We start from the raw sequence: 11,458 nt of genomic DNA, 5'->3' as shown, positions 1-11,458 counted from the left end.
GATTCCGACTCATGGCTATATTGGATGAACGAGAATGCCCTCCGCGTAGAGATGGGCATCCCACTCCTTGCTCACGCAAAGCACACATATTCTAAAATCAGTGGACTAACCGATTCCGACTCTGATTACTCTTCCAACTCGGAGGACGAGCTGAACGACCTAATCCAGAACAGCAAACAAGTCGAGTCCAACTCGACTAAGAATTCCAAGTCCGATCAGGAGTCCCTCCCAAACTTGGTCATATATGCAACGCCGCAAGGACGAATAGTGCACCGGAAGGAGACACAAGATCCTAATGCCTCCGGCTCTCAGCCAACAGATCTACCCTTCAAGCAGAGCATTCCACTAGACCCTCCCTCAAGCAAACAATACCAAGAAATTCAAGATCTTTGCCGTGAACTCCTCATGGTTCGCATCTCCGAAGTCCACGAACCTGAGGATGACTCCACGGAGCATCTCAACCTCGACGATTACAATTCTGATGATTTCGATGAATATCTTTCCGACAACATGGAAACTACTCCTCCCACGATCACAAAAGCCCAAGCTACTACCAAGCAAGATCCTCCTGTACCTCCTCCAGTAGTAACAATCACTGTGCAATTGGAAGAGCAGCACCCAGCAGAAGATCTCTATGAGTGTCGTTGCCTGCTTAACCAAAAAAGGGCATTTAGGCGGTAGCGCCTCGCCAACCGCAGCAGGAACAGCAAGGCGACAACTACGACTACTCTAACAGCAACCTCCACAATGTGATCAACATTGGTCGCGACGCACGCAACGTCATCATCTCAAGGAGGAAGGAGCATGAGGAAATTGAGGCTTACAGCCCTTCTTCCAACTTCCGCATCCCAGCACATGCTTCTTCGTCCTTCAAAAAGTGCAAACCAGCAAGTACCCTTCCTCTGGGTAAACCACACACCCAACATCATGGAGAAACATCATTCGACGGAGACAGGATCAACAAAATGCTCCTATGAAAGTGCTTCATGCACCCAAAGATCTTTCATTCAATCTTCGAGTGCAACTCACTCCGCAAGGCCCTTGGGGCACCACTCATGAAGGAGACCTTACCCAAAATCTAGTCGACTGCTGTATTGACTAGTTTACCCTCGAATAATTTTTTTAGTTACGTAAACCATTGCTCACGACTACAAGCAAGGGGTAGGTCTTAAGAGTCGGTCTGTCATTTTACAATCCCTGTAATCTCGACAAATCTTCAATAAAAGTTGATCCCTTCATAAATTGACTACTTGGCTCTCGCTCATCTGGCCAATACCCCATCATAAGTACCACTCTGAAAGCCATGCTCAGTACTAGAGTAGCAATCGAGTAGTTTTGATGGTTTACCTCGAGTTCTCTTATGACATGTTTGTCTTGGGTAACCCGACAGGGTTCATCCTAACAGAATTGTCCTAAGAATTACTCCAGTCCTTGGTTATGACACCCTACTTGCTGGCTCGAGTAGGTTTTGGATACTCTTACGACATTTTCGTCTTGGATAACTCGACGGGGTTCATCCTAAAATACTTGTCCTAAGAGTTACCCCAGTCCTTGGTTAGGACACCCTACTTGCTGGCTCGAGTAGGTTTTGGATATTCTTTCGGCATTTTCATCTTGGATAACCCGACAGGGTTCATCCTAACAGACCTATCTTAAGGATTACTCCAGTCCTTGGTTAAGGACACCCTACTCCTTGGCTCGAGTAGGTTTTGGATATTCTTTGGACATTTTCATCTTGGATAGCTCGACGGGGTTCATCCTAATAGACTTGTCCTAAGAGTTACTCCAGTCCTTGGGTAGGACACCTTACTTGCCTTACTCGAGTAAGTTTGGGATATTTTTAAAATATTTTTGTCTTGGATAACTCGACGGAGTTCATCCTAACAAGTTTATTTTAGAAATCAACCCAGTCCTGGTATAGGACATGCTATTCGCTGGAGCGAGTAGTTTGAGGTATTTTCTTAAAAAGTTGTATGCTACTTGGGTGACCAAACAAGGTCTATCCTAATTGGTCAACTTTGAAAATTCCCTAAGGAGCATAAAATAAGTTCTTGATACCCTACAATAGGTGGACACGAGTCTCCTGTTTGCTTAGACCACTAAGGGAGTTTTAACTACAGAACTTTTTTGCCTCGAGTACTTGACGGGTGTTACTTGCTTGCTCGAGATACCAAAACAGTTTTGTTTTCCCTTAGTACTCTGAGTAGTTGTCGAGAGTCTCCTGTTCACCTATCTATCAAAGAACATCTTCTAAGCTCCTAACTCTTCAAGTACTCGATAAGAGTTCAACTTTAGTTGATTAGACAATCAAGTCCATAAGAACACCTCTCTAACCTATATATTTCTTTCTCAAAAAGAAATCTAGATTAAGCTACGGATTAAGACACTCTTTTAGTGCTTTTCCCACTTGGTTAATCCTACGGGATTCAATCCTAACCGGTCAGCACTAGAGTTCTGATCAAGAACCATACAACTCGACCCTACTCGAGAATACTATGCCTCTTAAGGCACCTAAGGATACAACTCTTCATATCCATTATCACGATTGAGTCGGTGCAATGCTGCCAAAACTCATGCCTTTCGAGTATAATTACTCGACACATCAAAGGATCGCATAATACTAACATAAAACAAGTACTTGACATTACACAAATATTCAACATTTGTTCAAAGTACTTGTGGCCCATACGCCAAACAGTTTTACAAGCAAACTCAAGGAGATTCAGGCTTGCTCAGGGACTCCACTATCTGGTCTGCCACCACGGAGGTTTCTTGCAGATACTGATTGAATTGTTCATCAGTACAGTCAGCCTTTGCGACCTTCCCAAGTGCATCAAGTGGAGTAAGTGGCTAGTAGGACTTTACCAACCCGAGTACATGTCCCACGTACTGTCGGGTGGTTGCGGAGACATACCTTTCAAAGTTCTCAGGTACTTTTCGAAGCTTCCCCGCCAAAGTGAGCGGTTCGTCTTCATTCCCCTCTAGAATCTCCATAAGTCCTGCCACATCTTGAGCAGCATCTTTGAGTTCTTCAAGCTCTCACTGCATCAAGTCTCTGGACTCTGACAAGGTTTTGAGCTATTGGAGCATCGTTGCCATCTCCCGGTTAGAATCCTCCTTGATCTTCTTGAGCTTTTCGATTTCATCTGTGTTTCGGCACATAAGAATCTTTAGATCCAGTGCCAAGCTTTCCTCAATCTTTAACGATTTTGAGCAAGCTGAGTACTCAATTAAAAGAAAAATCTTATAAACACCAAGCAGATTAATCTAGTCGATTACATCATATGTGCTAATAACTAACCTTTCTTGGCCTTGGAGAGCTTCTTGATCTTCTCGTGAAGGGCATCCTTCTCGAACACGAGCATTTTCACTCACTTCTCTCAGAGCATTTAGCTTTGATTCATCCTGGGCGTTCCCACCCTCCTGCCCTAACACCTCCTGCCAAGAAAGTAAAAAACAAAAAGGATCAATACATACTACTCGATCTATATTCAAGTACTCGAGATATTCGACTACTTACCCCCAGTAGCTTGAAAGCAAGCTTTAGCTTTTCTTGCGGCACGACAGTTCCCGATGAATCCTGGGAAGCACTCGCCCGCACCTCAGAAATTGCCTTTTTTGGCACATCTTCAATCCTCCCCACAGTATTCCCTGGATTTTGGGAATCTAGAGGAAAAACTTGGTTCACAAAACTAAAAAAGAAGGAAGTACTCTACCAGTACAAGGCATTATAAGTTTACCTGTAGGGGTGTCTTCAGGCAGCTTCTCATCGCCTCCCTCTGGAAGCTTCTCGCTACCCTCCTCCTCTGGAAGCTTGTCGCTTCCACTACCTTGCGGGAGCCTTTCATCGCTCCTCTCGGCATCCGGAAGTGGAGAATTTCGAAGCATGGCATCCACCATGTCCTCTGCCTCGCGACCACTCATCTCCGGAGTACTCAGGGGCTTCTCCACTACCGACTTGGGGGCTGAATCGTCTTCAGTTTCCCCACTGGACTACAGGAGTATGTCACTGAAAAAAACAAATCAGGTACTCGAAAGAAAGACAAAACCTACAAATACAAGTTTCAAGAAACTTACGTAGGGGCCCTTGTCAGGGCAAGCCTCCTCATGCCAAACTTTCGGGTAGGTTTCACAATGACAACCTGGCTACCCATATTTCTGCCATTATCTACATTGGAACTACTCGCTAGTAGAGTAGTCTCAGTCCCCTTTGATGGGTCCACTATGGTGGAAGGGACGGTTTGTCTCACCATAGCATCATCCCCAGATGCTGAAGTCCATGGCATTTTTGCCGCCGGACTTGAAAAAGCAAAAATTCAAATCAAAACCAGCAAATTGAAGACAGAAGTTACTTACCTATTGCTGGTTGGTTGAGAAGAGCTATTACGCTTCCTCACCACAGACCGCACACCCTTCAGATGCTCGGCCTCGATATCCGCACTAGGAGTGGGGCTGTGTTCTCTGTCATTCTTCTCCCCAGCTGCCTCTTCGTCTATACAATCAAGGTCAGATATTAGTATTGTTTATATAAGATTCCATGTGAACATTCTAGGACTTGGTTGACAGAATAAGAGCGCATGGAGAAAGAAAAAGGTCGATTAAGTGCATGGCAGTGGAGGACTACTCTGAAAACGCTCCACGTCCTCCTATAGAAAGCAAAATTCTATCAGAATCACACTAGGTAAAGTACTCAACTACTACAAATCGACTACTCTTATCATGTACCTGCTTCGGAGGATTGGCAGCGGAAAAAGTATCAGGAACAACAGGTACTTTCTTTACATCCCTTAGTAGTTGTTGGACTCGACTAAACACTTCTTCATCCGAGATCTCTTCCTCTGAGTATCTTGACGAGTCAGTTCTTCCCTGATACTTGAAACCAAGTGTTTCCCGAGCCTATAGCAGCTGGACTCTCTTTTTCATCCAGTCGAACATGACAGCCTCTCCAGTCGCATTCCTCTGCCTAAGATCGGCAATTCTCGAAAGGAGCTCAGGGATTTGACTATCGTCGACTGGTTTCTTATTCCACTCATGCCATTGAATTGGAGGGCTTGGAGTAATCACTGGGACGCTCTCCCATTGGTTCTCTACATAGAACCATTTGGGTTTCCAGTCGATTACCTTGCTACTAAGCCTATAGGGGATATAAACTTTATCCTTCCCCTGTCTTAGCTGAAGACCCGCACCTTCTACTACATCTAAAACGTAGGAATCTGGCTGCGGCTTAAGGTGGAAAAGGAATCGAAAGAGTTCAAAATGGGGCTCGATGCCCAAAAAAGCTTCGCACAAATGCACAAAGATGGAAATGTGAACAAAGGAATTGGGGGTCAAGTGATGAAGCTGGATCCTGTAGTAGCGCAGGAGTCTAGAGAAGAAAAAAGAACAAGGAAGCCCCAATCCCCGTTCCAAATAAGGTGCGAAAGTAATGATTTCGCCTGTATTCTCATACAGACGATCCTCACCCAAGGCAGGACGCCATTGGATGACGGATTTCTCCAGCAAAAGACTAGTAGAAACTAGGGTCAGTTGGATCCATGCCACTACAACTTCTTGAAATTGGATTTCATGTTGAAATCCATGCCATTGAGTGGCATGATTTTGAACATGAAACCCAATTTCACGGAGTTGTGGTGGCATGAATCGAATTTTCCCTAGAAACTAAGGTTTCTAGGTCAGATTCAGAGCACTTACTTGCAACCCATCCTTCTTCATGGATTGGCTCCGCAGCCACACCCTTGCCCTTGCTCGACTTCTTCGGAGCCATCCAGAAATCAATGGAGCGCTTCATGCGCATACACTGGCTAAATCCTAAGCGGATTTGGGAGCAAGAGAAAGCAAGGGATTTTGGATCCGGAAGCTTGAGGGCAAGAACAGATCTAAACAGTAAAAGGAGAATGGCGGCCGGTGGGCTAAAAACCTAGTTACCATTCTATTTTATAATGGCGGTGGCAATATGGTAAAACACTCAAAAGACGAACAGTTAGTCACCAATTGCGGAAAAAACGGGATTTTCTAAGACATTTCTTTTTTCTAAGATTATATTCTGGAAAAAAAGAAAACGCTCACATCCCTTGACAACTACTCGACTCTACTTCCTTCTACTAGGATTACATTCCAGAATAAAGGAAAAAGTACTCGACACAGTACAACTACTCGATATTAGAATTCGAGTATTTGTTCTTGACTAGCTTTACAATGACTCGGACCTACATGCACACCGCCTGGATCTCCTGGAGCTTCTAGTCGAGGCCTGCTGCAGCTAGATCGGCCCGAGGCCATGACAAAGTACAAATTTGTTATTCCCATCAAGGGAATAATGATACTCGTATTCTGGGAGAAAAGTTTCAAGAGTTTGGAGGCAGATTACAGTAATCGCCTCGCAAGATCTCTTGTAGCATCTTATGAAGAAATTTCTTCTTCTCCCTAAATACGTTGTGACAAGATTAAGTCTCCTTACCAGAGATGTCAGTTCTTGGGCACCCAGAAACAGGCAATCCCAAGGATGTGACACAACAAGACTCAACCCATCGACAGAGAACCTGCCTCATTGGAATATGCAAGGACATGATGTCCAAAATGGATCCGATGAGAGCATTGGGTTGTAGGATGAGGTAACAGGGACTTCTTTTGTCATTCGCATGTTCTCTTCTAGCATCTTTTGCTAGAAAGGATTACATACATTTCAGGAGGACGAAAGAAAGAACACCAAATGCAAGCCATGGCTTCAGAATACTGGTGCTCTTGGCAAAGGCCTCTGACCCACCTTTTATAGCCGCAAGGGACCTTACTGGAGGACGACCCATGAAGTTACAGTGGTAGCACTCACGGATGCAATAATGCAGATTCTCCATACAGTACAATCCCATGTGAGTGTACAGAAAAAGGATATACATCTCGGGTTTTATTTCTGAAGATATTTCGGGTGTAATCAGTGTGGCTTATCCAATCGAATCATTTTTCTGGGATTTTTTACCCGAAAAGGGGTCTTTTCGGATATCGGATATGGTTAAACCTGCAGATATTCTGAAGAATAAAATCTGATACCATGTCTTAGATCCTTAATTCCAAATCTTTGCTCTGGGGCTACTCACAGAATAAGGGATTTTGATTTAAGGCTCGGGGGCTGCGGGATATGTGCATCAAAGATTTATTTTTCAATTTTTTTTGAAAAATAATAAATGAAAGAGACTGAAGTGACCCTCATCCTGATTTTGCGATTCAACCTAAGGCTCGGGGGCTACTCTATATGGAGCGCGAGTACTTTGCGCACCATATATGATTTCGGGGCATGAGCACCTCACAGCCTCAGAGCAACCGGAAGTACTTGGAGGACTACTCGACGTATCTGAAGGAAGGCCCAGAAGCAACCAGAAGGGTTTTTTGACTACTTGAAGTACTTGAAGACGCCTAGCCAAGTACTCGACGCTTGCAGGACTCGGCAACGAAGAGCTCGGGGGCTTGTCAGACCCGGGCAGCAGGACTGCTTATAGGCACAGAATGTTCTAGAGTAAGAGATAGCTCATGGATGTACCTCACTTCTCTTGTAACTACCCGGGTAGGCGTAGAACTAGCCGGAGTACAAAGGAAACTACCCGATTGTGTTGTAGCAGAATTCCAATTGTACTTGGCTAGGACTTTCCATGTAACCCTGTCCCCCCAGATATATAAGGGCGGGCAGGGACCCCTCGAATCATCATCAACATCTAAGGCAATACAAACCAATACACAGGACGTAGGGTATTACACCACTCGCAGCCCGAACCAGTCTAAATCTTTGTGTTCCTTGCAACATCGAGTTCTAGAGCAGTCGATCCCTATCTACAAACCTTACTACTAAGGGTATCTCTGAGCAGGCTTGGCGGTAAACACCAACATCAAGGGTACGAGTTAAATGGAAACATATTTTATACGATCGTCCAAGATAAAAAGAGTACCAACCAAAATAGCGGTGTCCGTATGGATGCCACAGACAATAATGGAAAAAAGGACACATATTACGACTACATTGAAAATATTTGGGAGCTGGATTACGGTCCCAATTTCAAGGTACCTCTATTTCATTGCCAATGGGTTAAGATATTTGGAGGAGGGGTAACAAAAGATGAGTATGAGATGACAATAGTTGATCTCAACAATCTTGGGTATAGAGACGAGCCGTTTGTCCTAGCCCAGGATGTCGCTCAGGTTTTCTACGTTAAGGACATGTCCAACAAGCCAAAGAAGAGGATAAACAAGCAAAAGAATGAGCCTAAGCGACACATAGTTCTATCAGGGAAGAGAAACATCGTTGGAGTGGAGGACATGACAGACTTGTCAGAAGAATATAATAACTTTGTTGCCGTTCCACCTTTCGAAGTAAATGTTGATCCATGCATCCTGCTAGCCAATGATGATGCTCCATACTTGCGCCGTGATCATAATCAAGGGACATTTGTGAAGAGAAAGTCTGTTACCGTACAGCAGCTGCTGATCCTTCATGTACTTGAATTATTTTATATTATTCTATAAAAAAGTAATGGCAATTCGAATACTTTTATTATATATGTACTATATTGTCGGTGTCCTGACCCGGGGGCTTGGCACTAACTAGTAAAGGTGCTGCGTGTCCCAATCCTAGATGGTGGATGCAAGAGGTAACACAGGAATGCACGGGTTTAACCTGGTTCTGGCCGCGGGGCCGTACGTCCAGCAAGGGTGTGCGAGTGCACTGTAATATCTTGCACCGAGGGTGCCTATTGTAGGGGGTACAAGCAAGGCGAGAGAGGGAGGGAAGCTCTCAAGTCTCTGCTAGAGGAGGAGATGATTGAGGCAAGTGCCAATATCGTGCTCCGGGGAACGGGTGTGCGTGTGATGATGAGATCGTCCAGAAGATGGTGTCCACCTCCCCCTTTTATAGACACAAGGAGGGGTGGAGTACATGTATGGGGAGAGCTAAAGTCGTCGTCTTCTCCCCGAATCGGGGGCGCGCAGTGGGTGACTACAGTGGAAAGTACACTGTTGGCCACTGAAGAGCATGGCACGAGCATGGCGGTTGTCCTTGGTCTTCCGGAGATCACGCTGGCGTCCTGGCAGTTCCAGCGAGCGGCATGGTGGCTCCTGTAGAGGGTACCGTCCCCTGCACTTGACGTGGTGGTGTTCCGAGGGTCCTGCAGGTGGGGGTCCTGATCGGGTCAAGGTTCGGGCCGCGCCCGAGGGTCCTGCCCATGCCATTTGAGGGGCCTGCAGCAGAGAAAGTACGAGGAGAAGGCAGCACAGTGGAGGGAGCAGCGCTAAGCACGTCCGCACAGTGCGTCACAGGTTCCCACAGTGTTGCTACAGCGCCGGGGAGAAGTGACCGGAGTTGGCAGACGGGACTGCGGGTGTTGTTGCTATGCGGAGTAGCGGCCTGATGCCGTCTGATCTGGGTGCTGCGGAGGAGTGATTGGCATTTAATGCTCCTGTACGGCGGACGGGCGAGCGATTGGCCATTTTGTCCTTTTCGAGGGGTGGCCTCGAGCGAGGCAGAGCTGGTCCACTTCCCTGAGGGTGGGTTTGCTACCCTCGAGCGAAGCGGAGGTGCGGGGCGCTGTCGAGGGTCTTGGCGGGGAGCCCTCGAGCGAGGCGGAGATTGTCCCGCGGGTTCGAGGGGGTTCGTATGGGCCGCACTGTGTTCGCGGGTCATAGATTGGGCTTCTTTGAGTCCTTTCCTTTCCTTTGGATCGGAAGGAGGCTGTAGGCCTTCATGGGCCCGATCGCCTAATATATGCTTTGCGTTTTAAGGGTGATTTAGTCCCCTAGTTAGGGTGCCCCTAATCATGATACCCGACATATACCATTATCCTTTATGTGTTATATATATATATATATATCATTTTTTATATTTTTCACTTAATTATCAGACTCAAGTATAATTTTCATACAATAATATGGATTACTCAACTAATTTTATTTATTTCATGAAATTACATTCACATTAACACACTATACTATCTCACTAATACATACAATCTCAATAACACAGACACTATCTCACAAACTCACACACTACTCATTAATATCATGAAATGACTTAATTTTATGTAAAACCCACTTTTTAAATGTTAATATCATGATAGAACCCACTTTCTGTCGAAAAGCAATAGTTTGAAAACAATTTATTCACCTAATATATTTTTGCATGGTCAAAATAAAAAATAAAATATGAAAAAGTTATATATTTTGTTGACCCAATCACTTGAATGAAAATTAAACATTTTTTTTGCGTGTATCAAGTCTATATACAATAAGAAATTTTGTTCCATAATTTTTTTCACTCAATTAACAAATGAAAACCTATTTTAAAAGAGAAGTAAAAAGAAACAAATGAAAAAGAGAAAGATTTGGTGGGAATGAGAAAAACGGGCCCCTTTTGTCCCGGGTGGTAGATCCATCCGGGACAAAAGGTGGGCTGCGGGCTGGGAATTTTCCCGGCCCGCCAAAAAATACCTTTTGTCCCGGGTGGTGGCTTCACCTGGGACAAAAGGGACAAAGCCCCCCCCCATATATCTCCCTTCTTCCTCCCCCGTCCCCAACACTTGTGAGTTTTCTTGATCTGCACCGCGCCACCATCGTCCCTTGCTCCCACCACGCCTCCTGCTCGCTGCCGCCAACCTCCGCCGCCAGAGGTCGTGCCGCCCGAGCTCCGCCGCTCCACCGCACCGTCGGTGACAAGCTCCGCCGTCCCCGAACGCCGCTCCGAGCTCCGTCGACGTCCCCCATCCCGTCCCCGAGCGCTGCCCGAGCTCCGCCGCCCCACCGCACCGTCGTCCCCGATCTCCGCCGTCCCCGAGCCCCCGCCCCTAGCGCCGTCGTTGTCCTCCCCCCCGCTCGCGCGCCATCGTCCACCACCGTGCCGCTTGCGCCGTCGTCCTCCTCCTCTGAGGTCCCGGCCGCCAGCTCACCCGCGCATCCCCGGCCCCGCCGTCGCCTATACGTACGCCACCCGTGCCCTACCATCACCTTACCGCACTGTACGTACGGACTGCACCGCTGTGTGCCCGGCCGTGCGCCGCCAACACCGCCCGCAGCCCTAACATTATTTTTTTAACTGAAATTTGTTTAACTGTAATGTTGTTTAACTGAAATTTGATTAACTGCAATTTTTTTACTGAAATTTGATTAACTGCAATTTTTTTACTGAAATTTGATTAACTGAATATGTATGTGTATGAAATTTGATTAACTAAATATGTATGTGTACGAAATTTGATTAACTGAATATGTATGTGTATGACATGTGTACTTAGCACTAAATTGATTTGTCCATCGATCGATCGGTACTTAGTTAAATTATTGATAGATAATTTCATGTATATTTCTTGAATTACTTAGGGAATATTTCTTGACCTCGTCCATCGATCGATACTCAGTGAAAATATCAATAGAATATTTCATGTATATTTCTTGAATTACTTAGGGAATATTTCTCGACCTCGTCTAT

General features: G+C 45.7%; 1 protein-coding gene across 1 annotated transcript; it reads right to left on the bottom strand.

Moving 5' to 3' along the window:
* Nucleotides 1-820: 820 nt before the first annotated feature.
* Nucleotides 821-5,788, bottom strand: LOC120662501. Its single transcript, XM_039941634.1, has 7 exons — nucleotides 5,692-5,788; nucleotides 4,357-4,492; nucleotides 4,078-4,299; nucleotides 3,741-3,988; nucleotides 3,521-3,651; nucleotides 3,302-3,438; nucleotides 821-902 (listed from the first exon to the last, which is right to left on the bottom strand). The coding sequence occupies exons 1-7, from the start codon at nucleotides 5,786-5,788 to the stop codon at nucleotides 821-823; spliced, it is 1,053 nt and encodes a 350-aa protein (XP_039797568.1).
* Between the last annotated feature and the right edge of the window lie 5,670 nt (nucleotides 5,789-11,458).

The sequence above is a fragment of the Panicum virgatum genome, chromosome 2N (genome assembly GCF_016808335.1).
Source record: "Panicum virgatum strain AP13 chromosome 2N, P.virgatum_v5, whole genome shotgun sequence".
NCBI classification, from domain to species: Eukaryota; Viridiplantae; Streptophyta; class Magnoliopsida; order Poales; family Poaceae; genus Panicum; species Panicum virgatum.
Note: the sequence above shows the minus strand (reverse complement) of the source record. Positions and strands in the feature narration are given on the sequence as shown.

What these genes read in the sequence shown, in the direction of transcription:
- LOC120662501 (XM_039941634.1), bottom strand. Translation starts at nt 5,788, where the DNA reads ATGAAGCGCTCCATTGATTTCTGGATGGCTCCGAAGAAGTCGAGCAAG. An exon ending in GCCTGAAGACACCCCTACAG is followed by an intron (nt 3,652 to 3,740) that starts GTAAACTTATAA and finishes CCCAAAATCCAG; the next exon opens with GGAATACTGTGGGGAGGATT. An exon ending in GCTCTCCAAGGCCAAGAAAG is followed by an intron (nt 903 to 3,301) that starts GTTAGTTATTAG and finishes TGGTTTACCCAG; the next exon opens with AGGAAGGGTACTTGCTGGTT.